Source organism: Grus americana, chromosome 7 (assembly GCF_028858705.1).
Source record: "Grus americana isolate bGruAme1 chromosome 7, bGruAme1.mat, whole genome shotgun sequence".
Taxonomy (NCBI): Eukaryota; Metazoa; Chordata; class Aves; order Gruiformes; family Gruidae; genus Grus; species Grus americana.
Genome location: NC_072858.1, coordinates 36,697,941 through 36,719,349, shown reverse-complemented (window position 1 = coordinate 36,719,349; position 21,409 = coordinate 36,697,941). Strand labels below are relative to the sequence as shown.

General features: G+C 40.0%; 1 protein-coding gene and 1 non-coding gene across 6 annotated transcripts in view; both read right to left on the bottom strand.

The window, feature by feature from the left end:
* CCAR1 (cell division cycle and apoptosis regulator 1) overlaps positions 1-19,220 on the bottom strand; it is a 31,544-nt gene extending 12,324 nt beyond the window's left edge. Inside the window, exons 1-16 of one of the 5 annotated variants that reach the window (XM_054831437.1) lie at positions 19,114-19,220; positions 18,046-18,164; positions 11,082-11,254; positions 10,483-10,527; positions 9,776-9,808; positions 8,587-8,780; positions 7,929-8,043; positions 7,653-7,845; positions 6,353-6,485; positions 5,866-6,027; positions 5,195-5,420; positions 3,776-3,889; positions 2,714-2,880; positions 1,791-2,004; positions 908-988; positions 86-271 (exon numbers count right to left, since the gene is read on the bottom strand). In XM_054831437.1, the coding sequence (XP_054687412.1) occupies positions 86-271; positions 908-988; positions 1,791-2,004; positions 2,714-2,880; positions 3,776-3,889; positions 5,195-5,420; positions 5,866-6,027; positions 6,353-6,485; positions 7,653-7,845; positions 7,929-8,043; positions 8,587-8,780; positions 9,776-9,808; positions 10,483-10,527; positions 11,082-11,254; positions 18,046-18,118 (2,109 nt within the window). In that variant the 5' untranslated portion in view covers positions 18,119-18,164; positions 19,114-19,220. Of the gene's footprint in view, positions 1-85; positions 272-907; positions 992-1,790; positions 2,005-2,713; positions 2,881-3,775; positions 3,890-5,194; positions 5,421-5,865; positions 6,028-6,352; positions 6,486-7,652; positions 7,846-7,928; positions 8,044-8,586; positions 8,781-9,775; positions 9,809-10,482; positions 10,528-11,081; positions 11,255-18,045; positions 18,224-18,790; positions 18,873-19,113 lie in introns of those variants that run through there. The other 4 variants (XM_054831436.1, XM_054831440.1, XM_054831439.1 and 1 more) reach the window with 4 other exon arrangements.
* Positions 3,032-3,095, bottom strand: LOC129209075 (small nucleolar RNA SNORD98). Its single transcript, XR_008577974.1, has one exon. It is a non-coding gene; the product is annotated as a small nucleolar RNA SNORD98 (small nucleolar RNA).
* Positions 19,221-21,409: the final 2,189 nt, after the last annotated feature.

The window sequence follows — 21,409 nt, the reverse complement described above, 5'->3', positions numbered from 1 at the left end:
TACGTATATATATTTATACAAATTTTATATAGAATATTTTATGTATATTTAATAAGACTTAAAGCAAATGTGTCCAAAGCCTAACCTCTTTGTCATCTTCAGACTTCCTATCCTCCTCCTCTTCCTCTTCTTTCTCAGACTTCTCTAGCTCCTTTTGCTCTTCTTTTTGTTCCTCTACTTTCAGCTGCTTTGTCAGTCGAGCTATCAATTGAGATTTCAGTCCTTTAGAGCTAAGGGTTCGACTTTCTAATTCTTTGCGAAGGTCATTTACCTGGTAAATAAAAGCTCTGTAAGTGGTATCAACCAGTGACATTGCAAAACATATGATTAGCAGAAAAGGTGAAGTAAAAATTAAGATCACTGAAAAGTCAACTCTATTTTTTAAATCCGTGCTGAAAAACACTAATATTTACTGATATCAAACATACTACATTTAAAATTGTGTTCTCAAAGAACCCCTTTTTGAGGGACTTTTCAGAGTGGCAGGGAAAAGATTTTACTATAGTAAAATAGTTTCGTACTACTAATCCTTTCAAGGAAACTTTTTATTGCATCTCCTGACATACATTTTTGTATAATTATTGCCTTTTTAAACTAACATTAAAGTATTTTAAACCCCATATTTTTAAACACAAGTAGACACGACCAGATTACTGCAGAACTTTCATTTTCCAGTTAATGTATCATATGTGATACACTTTAATTGTACAAAGTTCAAAATAGTTTCAATTAGCTGTCAGGAGTCACGCTTGCATACTGCGTTATCACATCTAATACCTGTAAAATCAGCAAGGAAGATAAAACACTACTGAAGGTTTTTTGCTCAGTGAAGGGAATATACAGTTGTATTTCGGGTTGTGCCTTAAAATATACGACAGAATTAAGTTTTAAGAAAAGTGTTAGTTACCTTCATTGTTTTGGGATCCAGTTTAGACCAGTGCGTAGGCGTAGAGATCTCTTTAGCCTCCCCATCATCCTTTTCCTCTTCGTCCTGACAAATAAAATTTAGAAATTATCATTCAGAAGGCTTGAAAGCATTTCAGTTATTTTTTAAATTCTGTTGCTGATCTGTGCAAGGTCACAACTGTTTCAGATAGTCTTCTCCTAAAGTTATTATTTAGACAAGTTCACACACACATTCTACCACTTTATAAATGATCACAGTGCCACTCAGCCAATACAAGCCAGATCTGTGGAACACAAAAGGGTGATAAGCAACACCACAAAGAATATCGGGGTTACACAGACACTGCTGGTCTCCATTAACCACACAGTGTGTGATCTTCCCCCAGATTTTAAGTCCCCCAAATTACTTTGTTCAGTCAGACCTTCCCTTATTCCAAGATGTTGATCAGCCACATGGCCTGAAATTCAGATGTTTCAGACTAGTGTTTATTCGATTTCAAATACCACAATTAGAACTGGCCACAAGAGAGAATTTAGAAATTTTAGAAAATGGCAAAATGTTTAGAGACAGCTATTCATAAACTGCATCTCACTCAACAACTGGTCCCAGATTCCAGCAACTACGTCTATGATAAAAAATTTTCTGCGCATCATAAGCACAATTTAATTCCATTTGTGATATCAGCATACACATTTAAAGTTAGTGAACTAGCTGAAAAAAATAAAAACCAACATTCACTACACTGCTGAAAGCTGGTTTACCAGTCATTGTTACCAGTTATGTTCCTCCTATGTATGTATGTTGTGTAGTATGTGGTGTGCATTTTGTGCCTGTGTTCCTGTGCCTGTGAGAAGCAGAAATAGAAAAAGGGATTAGCGTTCAGTGCCTGTTCTCCATCAGCCTCCTTGCGTTCACCCTGAAGCTTCTCGACCAGCTGCTGCTTGTATCCTCGGGAGAGGGTTTCCCACTCTGAGCGGGTGGGAAGGCAATGCCAAACATCCGGGAAAAATAAAACCACTGTCTCCACATGAGCTGGAACTGTACGCCCCTTGTGGGTCTCCTCAGGGCGATGGTAGCGAATCTCTGCAAAACGGTACCTGTTGCAAGGGAAGAAGCATGTTGGAAAAAAAATTCTACAATACATTTTAAAGAGCCTAGATCACTTGTAGCACATCAAGTAAAGAAACTTTGCTGCAAGACCTTGAAGTTTATCTAAAGAAAAAAATTATGGAAGCCATATTTTCTCTTTTGGCACACTGTAAAAAGGTATCACAATTGAAAAGGAGGAAAACAAAAAAATTCTTTTTTAATGTAACTTGTTTAGCACACATAGGTTTAATGCGCAAATAAAGTTGTTGAAGCACTTGAAGTGTAGCACAACAGACTTTCCTGGTATTAGTAAAACCGCAATGAACGTGAACAAAGGACAAAATCTCATCAAGAGAAAATATGGCTATATAACGAACGGCTATTTATTTATAACAAAAGAACAATGAAATGAAGTTCTCTTGACGATCTTCTCCAGCTATGCACAAAATGAAAAATATTTTCAACGCACATTCATTAAAAAAATTACAGCATAACATGTCAAAATAAATCCAGAATTTTTAATTAGTTCTTAATGCAGTATTCACCACAGTTGGCACCAATCAAGCTTATTACAAAACAGAACATCCTTTGAGTAGTTTACCTGCACTACCAAGAGCAGCAGACAAAGAAAAAGAGGGTTTTCCATCTTTTTTTTTAAACTTCAGGTAACAGACAAGTATTTCTATAGCATATTTTGCTTTGCAGTACAGTACTTACCATTGTGTGCACACACTTAAGTCAATCCCTGTAAGAGCCTTGCAACAACGAATAGCCGTCTTTATCAGCACGGAAGGGTCCTTTTCTGGATCAGGTCCATCCAGTGATGGGGACCAGTGTCCTCCAATAGCCATAGCTTCATCTTTGCCTTTCATACCCACTAAAAACTAGACAAAAAGAGTCTTCTGAATGTTCCCCTACTAGGGGTAAAGAGTCATTTTCCCAAAGCGCAAAGAATATTTCATAGCACATACACTGAAATCCGTGAGTAAACTGTCACATTATTTTGAAATCTGAAAATGAAAGTCAGTCAAGAAAGAGTTCAGTTATTTTTTTCCACAGAGTATTTCAGTAATGGAATAGGTTTAAAACATCATCACTCATTCTTGTTTGCAAGACTTTCCATCAAGTTTCTTTATTGATATAGGCTTGTTCCTTTGCAATTAAAAGTGTTCTAATACAAGAGACAGATACTAATTTAAATGGTGTCTTAATTCCAATACACATTTATAAATGTTCCTGCTTAAAAGCTATAAAGCAAAGCTACAAAAGACAAGACTACAAGAGTATTATATCTACAAATTCAAGTACTCCCATTTGCTTCAAGATGATGGAGTTTAATTGGCAAACAAGTCTGTGTTGTTCCCAAACACCAGAGCACTTACAGGTTGTTCAGTTCAACAATAGTTAAATTTCACTTAATACAATGGTTCCTTAACTGTTGTGTCATTTGTATGCTCTTCACAGCTGAGCCCTTAAAACAAGAAACTCTAAGTGCTTGTAAAAAAAGGCTAACAAAATTCACTATTATATAATCAATGTCGGTTTCTCCAAATATCTATTGTTTGAGTTTGATTACATTGAAGCAAGCAGTAAATGTGAATGCAGTGAAGATGGAGCTCCTATAAACTGGAAAAAGAACCGATGTATAAACTAGGTCTCTTCAGAGGAAGAATGAAGCCATCATTTAGCTGCCTACAAACTCCTCCTTATCCACAAATATTTTAAAGCTCTATAACCAACCTTTATTGCCAAAAGCGTCTGGCATTGAAGCATATTTACCTTTACAAGTCTAGCAGGATGCTGAAATCCATCACGAAGTTCTTGGGGATCTTCAGCCAGTGCGCATGACTTGTGATAGAGATCTTCCATACTAGGACTAGCCATCAACATCACCTGTTGTGTAAGTCAGATCAGTCTTGTGAAGGTCTCCCACTAAGACTGGTAAACAACGACCACAACTTGCAAACACATACATACCAGTACTTTTTCCTTAACATCACAAAAAAAATCAGAACAAGCAAAGGTAAAATAAAATGGTAGAACTGAGTGTTAAAATGTCTGACAAGAACCAATTTCCCTCCGTGCCACATGGATGCAACACGTGGTCTTATTAAAAAAACCCAACAAACTGGAAGCATATAAAAGCAACGTGCTTCGCATGTTATCACTATATGCCAAATAGTCTACACCAAGAAGCACACAGAGTATGTTTCTGGTTTTGATAACTGACTCCTTCCATTTTGTCAGAATCACAAGAGAACTGACCAACACATTCATCTGCATCCTTGTAGCATCCTGTTAGCCCAGTCAAATCTAACAAAGTTGCTTTATATCCTAAAGAGGTTAATATTATGAAACAGGGTGCTATTCCTCAGTTACTGAATGTATTTTGAAGCTTAACCTTCTGAAAGACAGCTCTTGCTCTGCATCAGTAAACTGAAAAAAACAACAGTATGTCTGATACTTGAGCCAAGGCTTCAAAGTTTTTATACACAGAAGGCAAAGTAACATCTTTCAGAAATACAGGGGTTACAGGAAGTTTTGTTTCTAAAACTATCTTTAACATGAAATACTTCTAAACCAGATTGACCTAGAAATCTCAGACCCATTTTAATGCTCCTTTCAACTGGAACCAGGTTTTAGGGAGATGTTTTGACAGTGAGGTCTTTTAGACATCATTACAGCCCTTGATGTAGCATTTTTTGATGTTCAAATAATCCCAAAATGCTCAATATATTTTCAACAAAATAATAAATATTGCGATGAATCTGAAAGAAGAAAATAAAATATCACTAGACAGAAGAGCACAAACTGCACAGAAAGGACCCTTGAAGAATAAAAAAAAAGGGGGGGGGCCTCAGTTAACTATTCAGACTGAATTCCCTAAGAAATGCATTCAGAGATCTTGCAGGAGCTAGCTTTCTTTCCTAGAAGCAGATCAGTGCAACGGGGTGCAGAGAATGGAAGAGACCTCAGTGAAAACAAGATTTAGGACAACTCCAGTAACAGAAAACCAAACTGAATTTCAGTCATGAGTCTTCAAGCTCTAAATACTAGCTCTTTACTGAAGAGTTTAAAATGCTGTATTTTGCTCAAATCTCTGTAGAATATTTTCAGTTCAGATATACTTACTTTTTCATCCTATTAGTAAAAAAAAAATTCTAATGAATAGTCATAATACTTGAAACCCATACAAACCTTTGCACTGTATAGATGATCAGCATCGGGTGGATCAAGGACAGCAGCGTTTTTATCTATAGGATCTACTTCTCTATGCATTACGTAGAAATTACAGTAGTTTCCCAGCTGAAATGGTCTAGACATAGGAAAAGCATCCACCCATGTAAACTGAGCATCAAAGAAATCGCTTGGGATATACAAGTTCTGGTAACGCCTCCTCAGCTCCATCATATCACAGCTACGGCTGAAATAAACAACATTATTTGAAAGATACAGCAATAAAAGAAGCATTAACAAAACACATACTTAAGATGCATATTAATTGGAATTACAGCCATTATGTATTTAATACTATATATAAAAAATTTAAAGAGCAATGTATTTAAGTTAGTGTCATGGATTGAAGCTTACAAACAAGTAACTACTAAACACTCTTCCAATTAAGGTGTGTGCATGTTAGGGAGTATTTATTAAACAGGGTTATCAAGGTATTCTGCAGCAGCATTCAAAAATAACAAAGAACCTAGAAAAAGTTTATCATACAAGGTTCTCAGTCATTACATATTTGATCTTTCTTCTAAGATCATCATTTAACGCTCACTACACACACGTGTGTTGACACAGCTCACAGTAATCGGTGCCCACAATCAATGTTAGATGTAGGTAAATATCTGGCCCTGTAAACATACCAGTCCAATGAAAACTTGGAAAACTGAACCGTGTAACGAGGAACAACACGTCGTGGTCTTCGAGGCGACCTCTCCCTCTCTCGTCTAGGTGATCTCTCTCTGGAGCGTTTTCTCTGGGGTGATCTTTCCCGGGACCTACGTCTCTCTCGTTCTCTCTCACGACTTAAAAAAATGCATACAAGATACAAATATTTTTGCATGCTGGTAACACAAAAAGCTTTCTAGCACAACAGAAGCCAGGCCTGTGAGAGACGACTTGCAAAAAGGAGAGAAGTTCCTCATAGTTTGTTTCAGTACACTGTCTCTTTACAAGAGAGACCGAGTATGCAATTCCCTCATTTCAGATAAACAAGAACTCTTCACTAATAACTAACGGTAAAGCCACCTGTTCATATCACTGACTCACTCTGGAGCAAGCAGCTCAGCTCTGTTTGAGGACAGGTCTTTATGGAATGTTTTGATTATAGTCTAGTCTTCTACAACATACCTCCTGTCATCTTTTCGGTTTGGCATAGGGTCTCCTCCTCTGTCATTCCTCCCGGAAAATCTGGATGGTGGGTCTAATCTTCGAGCTGGTTGAGGCTGTGAAACTAGACGAACAGGGGGCTGTAACAAACCACCTGAAACAAAAATTTACAAGATCAATACATAATAGGGGCAACTAGCTACACTTTACAAGCACTGCTGCTTTACAGTTGTATCACTTGGACATTTTCTAAACTAACTCTCAAGTCAAATAAATCTATTTATTAATAACACCCATCCCAAAAAACTCAAGAGATCTATGCTTTTCTTCACTGATGCAAAATGAGACTTAAGTAAGTGAAATTGGTTTAAAACTATCTTCTTAAGATAGAAGCTAATATAATCTAAACACACAGAAGCTTTCACAGTAAATAGCTAAGCCTTTTCTTGGAAGAGTAATTTAAGATAGCTATACTACCTACTCATTGAACTAAAGAAAACAAAAAAAACATTTTAAAGGCTATTCATTGTTAAAAACAATTAGCTTCCTGAAAAATTATTCTTAAATCAATTTATTATACTGCTGCATCAATCCTCCAGCACATGCTTTTGCTGTCTCAAGACATTTAAACAACTGGTTGTAAATGGAGCACACATTACTAAATACCAATGAACAACTAGGACTAATTAGATCGTAAAAAGCATTGATCCAAAACAGTTCTGCTTAGATGACAACTTAAGATTTCTACCCTTGCTTTTATTGTGTGCAAGACAAGTCTTAATTTTATCTTATTATCAATCCTATTACTGATTCTTCAGCCATTCAAAGTTCAAGTGACCCCTCAACAACCTTTGTTTTAGATTTGCCACGTTTGGCAGTGTTTCTTCTCTCAAATCCCAATTTGGCTAACTGAAATAAAACACAAATATAGAAATAATAGTTTTAACAATACAACTGTGTGAAACCTGATCTTGTTGAACACTCCAGAAGATGCTGAACTAAATTCCCGTTAACACTTTCAACTCTCCATCTTGTCTGTGAAAGCATCAGAACAAAAAACTACACTGAATTTGCTTTCAGATTATGAAATCTGAATATGAACAGGAGTCCATGGGGATTTCACTAACTAGGTGATTCTTGAGCTACTGCAGGCAATGTGCCTTGCCTACAGCTGCAGTAAGATGCATATTCAAACTGAAAATTCTATAGGGTCCTTTTGTATTACTTCAACTATTACTTCAGTCTTCTGACTAACAAAAAATAACAATCCCACACTAAGCACCAGAAGGACTACAACAAACTTTGTGCACTAAAAGATCACCTTTCTGCTGTGGCTGCTGCAGTAATGGCTGAGGCTGTGTCTGAAGCAACGGTGTGATTGAAGCTGCTGATATCTGTGCCTGCAACAAGGACTGTGGCTGCGGCTGTGCCTGAACACTGAATGCAGTCTGCTGTGCGATGGGCTGAAGAACTGCCGGAGGTGTCTTCAGTAACGGCTGAGCTTGCGTCTGGTTCTAACGGCAGAGGAGAAAACGAGTTGTGAGCAAGCTTGAACCATAAGCAATCAGTACAAGTTACACTGGGTAACCCTGTATACCTGATTTGGAAGTGTCTGGATCCTTTGTGCATTCCATTTGAATGGCATATTAGGATTGTAAGTAGCTTCTACCAAAACTCTGTCACCCACCTGAGGTGTCTTTCCTTTAACAGCACTGCAAACATCACAGAAAATGTATTGTGAGTGTCTTATCTAGCTAGTTCTGCATTTGCAAGTTACATTCGAGGTGAGAGAAAGTACATAAAGTTCATTTTAAAAAGCTTATAGGAACAGCATCTACCCCCAAATTCAGTGAAAGTACTATTTGCTTCAGTTCGGAGTATGCACAGGAATTTAATTCCTTTCTTTGGCCCAAAAGCAGAAGTTCCCTAAACAGTACTGAGTTAAGATAGGCAGATGGCAAGTTATATGCATTTAATCACCCACGAATTGTGCTATTTCTTATTATAAGGAGCTTAAAACCTTCTGAGTGTCCCAGCTTTGGGTTTTGCACTAAGAAAATTCAAAAATTCACATAAAGGAACTCAGATCTAGTGTCTATTAACTTATGTGACCATTGACTTTCAGTGTCAACAGGAAAAACATACTAACTGCAGGCACTATCAATGGAGTCACAGAATTAGAATGCAATAATCTAAACCTTTTATTTAGTGAGGGTATCACAGCGTACATCTGCAGGCAAGTATTTACATCTTACCTAAGCTGAAAAAAGACATCTTCATCCACGAACCCAAATGTGTCATGTAGTTTAGTAACTACCCCAGTGAAGACACGTTGCTTTTGTGGTTGGGTTTGCTGCTGACTTGACCGGGGTGCCGGATAAGAAACAGTTATCTGGGCTGCCGGCTGAGGAGTAGACAGGCTAAGACTGGTAGGTAGTGCAACAGCTGGCTGTAAGCAAAATAAAGCAAACTATAAATCTTATAACCAGCTGACATATCTACAAGGAACAGTTCCTTTACCCATGTAGACAGGAGTTTAAAATGTCTCTAAAGCAATTATTCTGAATAGAGATTTTCAGAAAGTGGAAGTTGTGGGGGTTTTTTGGTTTAGGTTTTTTTTTTAGATTACTTTGTTCTATTTTGAATGACGACTGGCTTTATTTATCCTTCTCTTTTAAAAAGTCAACTTTCCCAAAATATATACATTGTCTAGGAAAAAAAAAAGATGACTGCATTATTGTTTACAGGTAACCCATACAGCGGGCCTGAAGAGAAGCTAAGTTCCTAACTTTGCTAGGAATACACGCTTAGAGATTATTCCCCATTCATATCCCAACTGTAGCACTGGATGTCAGTAAAGGTTGAGGCTAACACAAACCCTTCCTAAACTCAACAATTCATGTGCTTGCCTTCTTACAAAAGCAGAACACAGTAAGATAATGAAATTAAGAAACTTTCTTTTTACCTTTTTTTAAAAAGCATGTTTAAAAGATTAAGTGAAAACGGAACTAGAGCAATTTAGTGTGTTAAATGGTTGCGTGTTTTAAACCTGTCAAGCTCAGCAGGATTCTTTTTAAACCTCTCTACACACATACTACAATACTGTTAACACAGAAAGTTAAATTCCTTCTCAAAGAGAAAGAAAGATTTTCCCAGTTTGTTACTTACTGCAAAACAACTGACCACTTGAAGTTCAAACAAACAAAAAAATTATAATGTAATCAACACACATATTCCCTTCAAGGTTAAGGAAAAGTGGTTGCAATTAATTTTTGAAACCAAGGCTATGCATATTTTAACATCTGGATAAAATAAACCTGTACCAATAAAATGTCCATTCATATTAGTTCATTCTACAGATTAAACTACCCAAGATGTCACAAATTTGCACTCTTGCATTATCTGTGTTTGGGGATGAAGACCAAACAATAAAACCAAACTAACCTGAGTTAAAAGGGTCTGCTGAGGTTGCTGCAACTTAAAATAAATAAAGTTATAAATTAATTTTATATGCTTAAGGACATCGTACAATTTTACCTCCTCTTTACAAGTAAGAGTTTTTGCTTAATCTGAGTCAGTTAATAGTCCTTTAGGGTTTGGTCATTTCAGCAGTTTGCATATGCATAAAATTGTGCTCATGTGGTTAATTTTAAGATTGTATAACCCAGGTTTATTCAGTAAGCAGAAACGCTGGGTTTTTCGTAACTGAAAGTTAATAGCAATACCAAAAAAAGTTTTGGCAGCTGGAGAAGCTTAGGCCTTTAATTTCCACGTCCTTTTATTCTTTTTCAAAATCCTGTTAAGTTCAAAGACCATAAAAAAAACCTAAAAGGGAACTTTTTTTGGACAGCATCTTTCCAGCAGTTAAAATGCACGGCCCTGTTTAGAGCAAAGTTTAGCAGGAATCATGTACACATGGAATGGTATATATTTTTAAATTTCCTTTTTGCATGAAGGTAGGCAGGCTTCCATTCTGGATACGTCTCTCCAAGTTTATGAACTTCAAGCTCTCTTTCACTACAAAGAAATATTACTTAGTTTCTTTAACAACTTCCCATATGAGGATGGTTTCGGAGACAAATCCTACAAGACACACAATCAACATTATTTTTAAAGTTATTTGTGATGTACACAGTAAGAATCAGACAAACCTGTTGCTGTACACTATAGAGAGTCTGCTGAGGTTGTGAATATTGCTGAAACAGATAAAAGCAAAATATCTCATAAACAGGAAGTACTATTACCCCAATAATACCCAATACAAGTTATCTGCTAAGCAAGTTTTAGACAGAAACTATGCACATTGAACAATTCTAATACAAAACATAACTAATGGTATCAACATATATTACTTTCATAACAAATATTCTTAGCCCTTAGAGTAGACTCCAATGTACTCTTTCTAGCGAGAAGCAGTAATTTTTCTTAAGCCTGACACTTATACATTATCTAGGACACAGTATGAAATCATGCAAACTGCTATTAAGGATACACATAGTGATGGAAGATACTTGGAACTTGAGATTCTCAGTTTAGGTGCAGCAAAACTCCTTTTCCCAAGAGGCTTTCCGTAGCTAAAAGTCAGCACTTCCAAAGCCAAAATTCCCTCCTTCACAGATTAATACAACTATTGCCCTCTGTTTTTTGAACAAGTTTATACTGCAATGTTCACCATTCCCCATTCTGCTTTTCTCCTGTTTCACATTGTTCAAGTTCATGCAGTCAACAGCAAATGCTCTTTTTTCTTTACCTGCTGTAAGGCAGCTGCTGCAGCTGCAGCTTGCTGCTGCAAAGCAGCTGTCTGAGTTAGCTGATAGTTCGTTGGCGTTTGTGTAGTTAGGCCTGCTGCTGCCAATGCTGTCTGCTGGGTGTATATTGTAGGAGAGGCTCCAAGCAGTGATGGCTGCTGTACACCAAGAGCAGCTGAAAAGAGAACACACACAATAAGCACTAAGCAATTTTAAACAGCTGAGTTTTCTGACAGTTATACTAGATGCAGTGTGTGATGCTTCACTCCTGAGTCAAGCTCATGAAGTAGATAAATTCAATTCCACAGTCAAGATAAAGGATTACAGCTCACTAACTTCTCTTCTAAATTTATTTAGAAGTAGTACACCACAGCAGAGGCATAGAGACCACTTATTTCCTTCTCTCAAATTGCTCATGATTTTATAGCTCTAGTAGTTGTCATCCCCATCTGCACCCATCCTCAACATATACACACACTGCATCCTTTCTTGAACATATGTCACGTTTTGGATGAGCCCAACAAAGATTGTTACTCTGTTCTGTAAATCAACTAATACATTCCATTCTATTTGAGGCCAAGAGAAATCTTTACTGTAATAGCAGCTATGAAACGGAGGCTTATAGAACGTGTCCTCTGGAGACACACAAGGCTTCACTTCACTCAGTACTGTCTTTGTCCCCGACTGAGCTGGATTTTGTAGATGTGGGGACTGGTAGAGAAGGAAGAGCCTTATAACAGGGAGTTTAACCCATCCCAATGTATAAAGGGACCAAGTCAAGCTCTCTCCAGTTCTTACTAGGAAGGGTTTGTGGTGCCCAGACTCACGCTGCCTGGAAGGAAAAATTAGTTTATTTTATTGTCATATCAGCTTTTAATTCACTGCAGATGATTAAGCAAATCATGAGGAGCGGCTACCCACATGCTATGCTTCTTATTCACACAATACTTCTGAACAAGGTATGCTTAAGCCTTACAGATGGAACTTTTAGGGACAGAGCCCTGCACAATGCAAATCTAAGTGAAGAACTGCAAACATATCTGGAGGAAACCCACTCCCTCTTCAGCAGGAATTTTTGAAAAAGTTACCTGCAGCTGCATCATCAAATATAGCTTGGTCAAGCTATCAGTCTAGTCCACATGTTTAAATAAAACCAGAGAAACTCAGCAGGGAAACACACTGCCAGCAAAAACAGGTCAGCCAGCCACCTTCAGAACTGAACAACATTCAAGTTGAACAGGGTTCCTTTCTCTTCCAAAGCCATTAAGAGGCACAATGAAATGAAGAATGGATTTACAGTATTCTTCCTGCAGAGTTTGTGCTCCACACCATTCTTACTGATCCAAAATGAAGCTGTGATTCCTGACCCAGGGATGCAGTAGAGTTTGCTTGTAGCTGGTGATCATCACCATAGATTACACAAAAACGCTTAACCAACTCAACAGATCCTGAATGAGGTAATCCTCTCTACCATGCTATTATTTCCAGCAGAAAACAAGTTGATGGCACGTATCATCTTACATATTTGGAACGAAACATGAAAGAAATATGTAAGCAACAGCGAAAATAATCACCATCACTATGATCTGTATCAAATATTGTCACATAAATATTGCAGGAAGTAATACTATTTTAATAGTGAAATCAAGCATTCTATAGTACAGCAAAAATACAGTATTTCCAGTATTACATGACTTTTCCCCCCTGAAAATTCCAAAATTTAGGTTTCTTTACAAGCCAAGCAAGCCAAATCTGAGGCTTCTCCTGTGACAGGTCCTCCAGTCTCTTGATCCTCTTGCCTCCTGTTTGTACATCAGCTCCAATTTGAATGTGTATTTTTGACCATCCAGAAGCACGCTCTTATCTGGAACCTCACCAATGCCTCACACACCTCAAACAGACCTTTACATCTAATGAAAATGCTTTGCTGCTGCATCCTAGGACAATTTTCACTCTTCTTGGCTGCATTACTTTGCTGGCTCACTCAAGGCAAATAACCAATGCCTTAATGCTTCTCCTCTTATTTCCACACACTAAGCAGAAATTCCTATTAGTGCATAAATTCACTTCATGCTATTACCTTTTAAACCATTTGACTACAGTAACTATTGTCATTCAGTCTAATGTTCTATTCTAATGTTGTACCAACACAGGGGGATGGAGTTTCAAAGTGTCATCAAGCAAGTTTCACAAGTTCTCTCCTACTTTTTGTACGAACGATACCTACAAAAATATTAACATTCTTGCTCCCAAAACCAGATCTTGGAGTTTCTCTGCTCTTTAATTTCCACTATAACAGTTTCCATTCCAGCATAACCCATAATTATCTCAAACAATTCCCAGCCCACCCTAAGACTCTTATCCCATTTTGTCCATTAAGACAGAAAAAAATTTAAATTTGCCAGCTCCACCATCACTTTACGAGCACTTAAAATTAACTGGGTATCATGTAATCTACAATACTGCAGATCAACTTACTAACAAAGGGCAAAGACAAAAGACTCCTGAGATCCCCTCATCGGCTAACACCTGTAGTAACAAGTTTTTCAAAGCTGTATCTTGTTCCTACTGATTTGCCCTGAAGTATTCCAGGATTTTAATTTGACTACCTTTCATCTATGTACTCATCTCGGTCAAACAGGCTCCGATTACCAGTAATACAAACATAGGCAACTGTGTTTGTACTATGAGTTAAAAAAAAAAGGAAAAAAAATCACACAGAAAAACAAGAGACAGAGAACAAATCACAGACTGAATGTGGAATTGACATCCAACTGCCATGTTATTATTATTGGCAACAAGCATCTGCAGTGATGAACAATAGCTTCTTAGGATTTGTAATCTCAGTAAGTACAGTGATGGAGATGCCTTCCTTCAAATGCAGTCTGAACAATTTCCACTTGCACCAAATACTGCATGGCACATCCATCTGAAAGGGCTTGGATAGAAATTGGGAGTCCTAGGCTGCAGCTCAAGCATCTTTCTACGTAATAGAAATTTCTGTTGTAGCAAATAAACTGACTATTTAGTAGTCACTCTTGCAGCTTTTAAATTCCAGAGACCCTTTAAGATTAAGGAAACATCTTCAAAGTACGTAGCTACGTACCTCTCCTTGGTAAGTAATGCAGATTTATTTGGATTACCGTAAAGGAGTACCCTATCCAGGGCTTTGGACGTTTTTTGCAGTTGTCAGAAATAGTGTGTTTGGGTCCTTGGGTTTTTAAGTTTCTTCAAACTTAACGCACTTGCAATACAAATGCCATACAACCTACTCCAAAAAAATTTCTTTTAAGAGGCACATAACAGAAACCAGGCTCAGCGTATTTATCACAGGACATCCGTTTAAAGCAAGCCGGCAAATTAAGCATCAGCTACTATTTCTTAGTGGCTCTGAGATCCATTACATGCTTGTCCTACTCTTTCACTTTTCTTTAGTCACCTCACAGGAGCCACCAGCAATAACAAGAGACTGAGCTTCAGGCACTTTTTGCTTCCATCAGGTGCACTGGTTTTTACTCTAATGCAATGAAGTCTTGATACAGCAAAGACAACAACAGTAATCAGCCAGAATACAGCATAGCTAGGACTTCCCCTTGACTACAGTTCTATAAAAATGCAATCAGAAATCTTAACATTGAAAACAGCATTTTCCAAGCACGGTGATACAAGCCAAAGACAAGTCAAAAATTAATAGCTGAGAGAATAGGAGGCGATTTTCCTTTGCAGGCACTTCAGGAACTTGCACATCATTGTGCAAGTTAAAAGTAGAAAGAGCACCTGCAAAAACCACTCTGGGCTATCTAGGAATTTTATAATTTTTAATTTTTAAAACTTTAATTTTCTGTAGTAGGCATGATTTAATTTATGCTTTCACAATGATTAATCAGCATAGCAGGGACTTTATTCTGGTTTTAGTCATGTGATGCACAAAACCACGAGACAAGGAGTAGAGAAACAATTTCACTGTGTTACAAGTAGGAGTCTCTCTTCACACATAGTTCTTTGCTGGCACCTGGAATTACCCGTCTCTCTTCTAATACCACAGGCACAGACAGTAATTAGTAAGCTATCCCAAAGGGATCCCAGGAACCCTTCGTTACACGGCATGTCACTCTACAACTACCTTAGTGTCACACCTTAATAATTAAGAGCCTTAACTCATATAGTTACTTTTTCAACAGGAATGGCCAAGACAGCACCCAAGTCAGTATCACAAAAAACCCTTCCTGAAATGACCTTCTTGCAATTATTGAACTGGGTTTATAACACCATCAGTCACCACTTTTGATTACAGCTTAGGAAAAAACTAGATATCATGTTACTTTTGTTATAAAAATCAAGACCTCTTTTCCCCACACCCAAGCACCTTGATGCTCTGGAGAAATGGCATGCATAAGTATATGTACACCTTAAGGCAATCCTCTGAAAATACATAAAAATTTGGTAAATGTTTTTTAAATATCAGTTTACAAACACAGAGATTCACAAAGGTAAGCCAATCTGCACAACTTCTGAAGCACAGCCACAGGTGAGAAGTAATAGATGCTAGCCAGCATGCCTGAGCACTGACAGCATCTCTCCTCATCAGGCAAGCACCCGAGCTGGACAGTCATAGATAGCTTCATGTTGAAAGGTGCAAGGTGACTACTTAGCTGCAGTTCAATGGTAAACACTGCTCCTCAGCTCTCAGTAAGGTCAAAGAGCACTGCATATTTTGCAAAATAAGCTTCCTGTGCTCTGTATCATAAATCATTATAAATCAGAATTGCCAATAAAAAAAAAGCAGGGGAACAAGTATGTACATGGGTAGTAAAACAGGAGCTGGGCGGCAGAAACCCAGGGACTGGATTCAGTAGTACAGGCAGGGAAGAAAGAGGATGCAGACACTGTGATTGTATATTGCAGTAGGAATAGGAAAGGATTGCACAGAAGGATGCAAGGAGCTGAATGCCTTCAAGTGATACTGGAAAGAAGATACTACAGTGTAAAGAGGGACACTAGGAATGTGAAGGATGGTAGAACTAGTATAGGAAGAAGGGAAAAGTACAACCAAACGTTAGTCTTTAATGGCTCTCATGTTTAAGTCAGGTGCTGCTGGATCTGATGAACAGCTAAAAACCCCTGGAGATACTGTCCTCACTGAGCAGGTGAAAAATCTCTCACAGCAACTGATGCTGACCAGTCTATCCCAATTAAATTTTGCACTTCATTTAAGGAGGCTCAGAAGTAGGCTAACCAAAGGCAGTCACAGGAATTTAAAAAAATGGGTAAGAAGTTGGCTGGTGCTTCTAGTGCCCTTGCTCTATCCACCTCTTCTCCAGGGCCCCCTTCTGGTTCTAGCTCAGGGAGGTCTAAGATGGCTGCCAGCTCCTCCCCTTCAGCAGGTTTTAAACAGCTTTCCCTCTGAAGCAGGACATGAAGCTGGCCCTCCGTCTTCCACCACTGTTTTTGATGCACTAGCTGTCACATCAGCCATCATATCAACAATACTCCAGCTCCACTGCTGCCATACTTTGATCACTCCAAGGCATCACCCAGTCAGACACAAGAACCAAAAACAATGGTTGTCTCTCTGTGTTCCCAATGCTGACCCTTTCCAGCTGTTATGGAATTTCTTACAGAAGGAGAGTAGTGCCATTTGGAGAAGGGAAGCGTAAGCTAATCAGTGAAAAACCGCTTGAAGGCAGCTGGTTAGGTACAGCAACAGTTTAGGCAGAGAGTGGGACCGAATGGGTATGTAGGAAAAGGCACAGGCACGCTGGGACGAATATTGTAAAATACATGGTGTGAGGGGTGGCGGTTCCCTGAGGATATGCACTCGGATTGGACCAGTGCCCAGAGGAAAAACTGGGGATGGAGGAGTCATTTTGGGAAAGAAAACTAAGTCAGGAGAAAGATTTGTTCTTCCCTGCACCGCCCCCCTGACACGCACCTCCAAAGAACAGTAGGCATTCCCAACTTTTGCTAAGCTCCCAGCCGTAAAACCACTGACAAAGGAGGTATGACATTCAGCTTCGTATCTAACTAGAGCAAGATGCAAAGGACAACTGCAAAAAACCTACAACTCTTTAGAAAGACATCTCTTCAACAAGGTTACTGCCCGTTCTCACATTTTGACATCCTGAATCCTCAGAGTACCACAGCTTTGGTGAAGCCTTTTCACATCAGACAATGAAACTACAATATTTAGTAAACACTTTGTATTCAAGAAGAGAAAAAGGCATCCCAGAACTGGGAACGGAAGCACCAAAATTCACCACGCAGCAAGCTTCACATTCCTGCCTCAAAACCTTTTACGCTATACACCAATGTGAAACATGAAAATCTAGCCAGCTAGGTTTCTGAATACACTACCCTGCGATTAAGTAAGGCTTCTTACCTAAATTATCATTATCAGGGGATACCTTGGGTTATGGAGATCCTTGAGTTCTAACTTGGCATCAAAAAAAATATAAAATATACCCCCCTCCCCACTCAAGTAACAAATTAGAGACCTCTTCACTATGCGAAGTATGTCCAATATATTCATACAGGCAAAATACTTTGTTAAGATTGATTTAGGCTGCCCTGGAAATGCAACTCTGGCAGCACTTAAAAAATCTGTAATGCCTTACTAGTGCTGTTGTTATTTAATCTAGAGCAATGCTATTTGATGAAAGGTAATTTGATTTACAGATCTTTGGATATGAGTAACTTGATATGCTGTTTACTGACCAAGAGAATCAATAAAAATTCACCTGGGATTTTACTTATCACCCCTTAAAAAAAACAAAACCCAACAAACAGCTAGTATTAGGCAATGATCTTTAATGCCTCTATTGTGTGAGAAACTCCCAACTTAAACCATTTAAATAGAATTTAAATAAGTTCGTTAGCATGGTGCCACTCTTAACTGCATACCCAACTACGGAATCTCCAAATCTACTAGATGTCAGGGTTCAAACATTAAGTGATACGTAAACTGACCTGGCTGAGATACTGCAGTGGCTGTAAACTGAGTAGCCCAAGGGGGATTCTTCTGTCCTCCAAACTGAGCCATGGCGAAAGGCAAAATCTCCTGGGTGTCTATCTTCTATAACTGCAATCTATTAAAATAAAGCGCAGCTACAATCTTTGAAACATATACCGTCAGGCTATTTTAATTCTGGGTCAAAAAAGAAAAGAAAGAAAGAAAATAAAAAAAAGTGTTGAAAGATTATCTTTACACCCCTAAACCTGGCGGGCAACGCATGTAGTGGGAAACACAAAAAGTTGCGAGACAAGTTATCACGTTTTCCTAACGCACGATCTCCACCCTCCCCGTCTTAACAATGGGACTAACGCTATTTAAAGGCAAAAATTTATTCAACTTTCCAGCGAAGACTACGGGGAAAGGTGGCTCTGCAGGACGAAGAATTTTTACTTTTTATTACGGTTTCTTTCTTCGGGCTATTCCCAGGCGGCCGCCGGGAAGCGCTGCCGGCAGAACAGGGTACGCTCTCGGCCACGGTGCCGTCTCCCTCCCCTCGAACAAGGGCAAGTCACCACGCGAACATGGCAGGGCCGCTCACCAACTCCGCCACGGGCCTCCCTCTCTCCCCCCCGCACCCGCCGGGGAACCGCCCGCTCCTGCCCCGCAACGATTATTTCTAAAAACGACTTTAACCCCCTCAGCGCCGCTAACATCCCCCCCCCCCTTTTTTTTTTTTTTTGTGCGCGCAGCCTCTAATACCCGCCGCGTAACCGGGCCCCGCCGCCGAGGAGCGGAAAACACAGCACAGGAGAAAGGAAAAGGGGAGGCGGCGAGGGCCGGCCCTTCCTCCCGGCCCGGCGCAGCGGCGGCAGGCCGGGCGGGCGGGAAGCAGGCGCCTCCCCACCCCCCGCCGCGGCGAGGCCGCCGCCCGCCCCTCCTCCTTCTCCTCCTCCCGCCGCCCCCGGCCAACAATGCGGGCCTGAGCGCGTGTCCCCGCCCGCCGTGCTCCCCCGCCCCAGGCGCCGCCGGGACGTGCACCGCAGAGGCCGCCGGGGCTTGCGGGCCCCTTCCGCCGCCGGTACCTGAGCGGCGCCTCGCCGGAGCCATCGCCAGCCCCTCCGAGCCTCCCGCACCGAGCAGCACCCCCACTGCGCAGGCGCTCCCACCCCCGCGGACGGCGGCAGGCGGCGGCGCACACTGCTTACGTCTAGGCCTGCGACCGCACGACGCCGGCGGGCCCGAGCGCGCAGGCGCGGGGCGGGGCTGGGCCGGCAGTTGGGCGCGCGCCCAACCTGCCGCGTGCGAGAGGCCGTTAGGCGAGGGGAGGTGCCCCAGCGCCATCTTGGCCGAGACAGGCGGATGTAGGGCAGGGCTGGGCGGCCGCCATCTTGCGGTTGGGCCTAGCACTTGTAGGCGCGGCGGTGCCCGCGCTGCCTGACCCTCTCTCCCGCCCCACAAACGACTCGTCAGTCTGGGCAGTCGTCAGACGCCTCTCACGCCGCCTCATGGGTGCCTTATCGCTGTAGGAAGTAGGCAGCCCTCAGCAAAGCTGTGCATCAGCCCCCGAACCCCTGAGAGCTCATTTTTTTTTACGTGCATAAGTGTTCAGGCTGATATGTGGGGGGGATAACAGGATCATCTGAGGTGAAGGGAGAGCAGCCTCACCAGAGGGACTCATCAAAGCAGTTAAGATGCTTTGTAACAGAAATGGCAGCCAGGAATCATTGCAGTAGGTAGTTAATGGGCAACAGGAATTGCTCTTCCATCTTGATGATGTTGTAATAGAGCCTTCCATCCCTTAAGTAGGTTTTTGGGGTTTTTTACACATTTTTGGTTTGAGGTGCAATATATGCATAGGATATTACTTAACATTTGAGAGTAAAGTCAACAAGACCCATTTTGTAAATGACAATGGGACTTTGCTGTCATTAAAACGAAATAAAATCCACTTGAGAGGCAACAATATTAAACACTCACTTGCAGTGGGCTGGCTTATGTTGTAGGGCAACTAGAGAAAGAAGCAGGAGACTGCCAGGTAAAGGTAAATTTCTGTCAGCATTTGGTACTCAATAATATATAAAGACAGATCTACCATTAAATGTCAGTGATAAAGTGTGCCAGCTGTAGTACACTAATGACTCCTTTTGAATTCTTCAGGTCTTTCCTCTTTTCAAGACAAACTGTGCCGTTATGATGAACAGTTGTAATGGAAATCGCAGTGAAAAAATGTCAGCACTTCTAGTCTTGTTTCTTAAAATATCTCTAGAGACCCTGACTATCTTAACTACATTGGACAGTTTCATCCAAAATTTGCAAAGGGGCAGAAGTCTGAAAGATAGGACATTTTTACGAGTTACCTTAAAATAATCAGGCAAGTTGAAAAAAAGGTAGAAATTAGAAGGCAAAGAACTGTAAAGCATATCCTGCTTCCAGCCTTCTTGGTGATTACAGAAGTTAAGAACAAGCTGGGGATATTGTGGAGAGAAGTGATAATTTTTAGAGCTTATAATCAAAGAGCATCATACGTATTTTGGCACAATCAGTACATTTAACAAAGACGGATGGAAAAGCTCAAAGAAAAGAACTTTGGTATCAGGAAATGCTACACAGTAGTAAAATCTCATAGTGGAAATAGTTAATACTTTGGATCTCTGGCGTTTAGTACTCAGCTGCCTACCTTTGCTCAGGAAAGCCATGAAGTTATCTGTGGCACCTTCCACAGTGATGTACATGCTCTTTACTAACCAGTTTTTATGGAATGAAAACATGTATATCTCCTTCGAATAGAGGCTCATTTGGTAAGTGATGAAATACTAATATTTAAAAAGGGTTAAAGCTAACAGCTTTCTGATTTGTTTTTTTAAGGATCTGTGACTAAAAGAGCTGTCGGAAACACCACCTCTTTGTATACCACTTAACACAGTCATAGAAATAAATGTATTTTCCACTACCACAACAGTACTCAGCACAAATTCAGCACTGTGGAAGCAATAGCTAATACACCAAAAAGCATAAACACTGAAGTAGCAAGTAGAAGCATGCTGATCTCAATATTTATTGGGTGTAGGTGGAGTACAGATTGAGAAGTGGATATCACAGGTCTCTAATGAGCATTCTGGGTGTTAAAAAAGCTGGTGTATGGTTTGCTTTGAGATAGAGGAGTTTCTCCATTAGCTCCAGGAATATGAAATTGTACTGTTTCTGCGTATGGTATAAATTTTGGACCTGCACTGATGCTGGTATGTATCAACATTTGCCACATTATGTTTGTTGTTTGATGAGAAAGAAGAAAACTAAAATCCTGTAGTTCATTTCAGAGATAGAAACACATGTGCCCTGACTAATTACTCCAACTTCAGATCCCCAAGATGTCAGAGA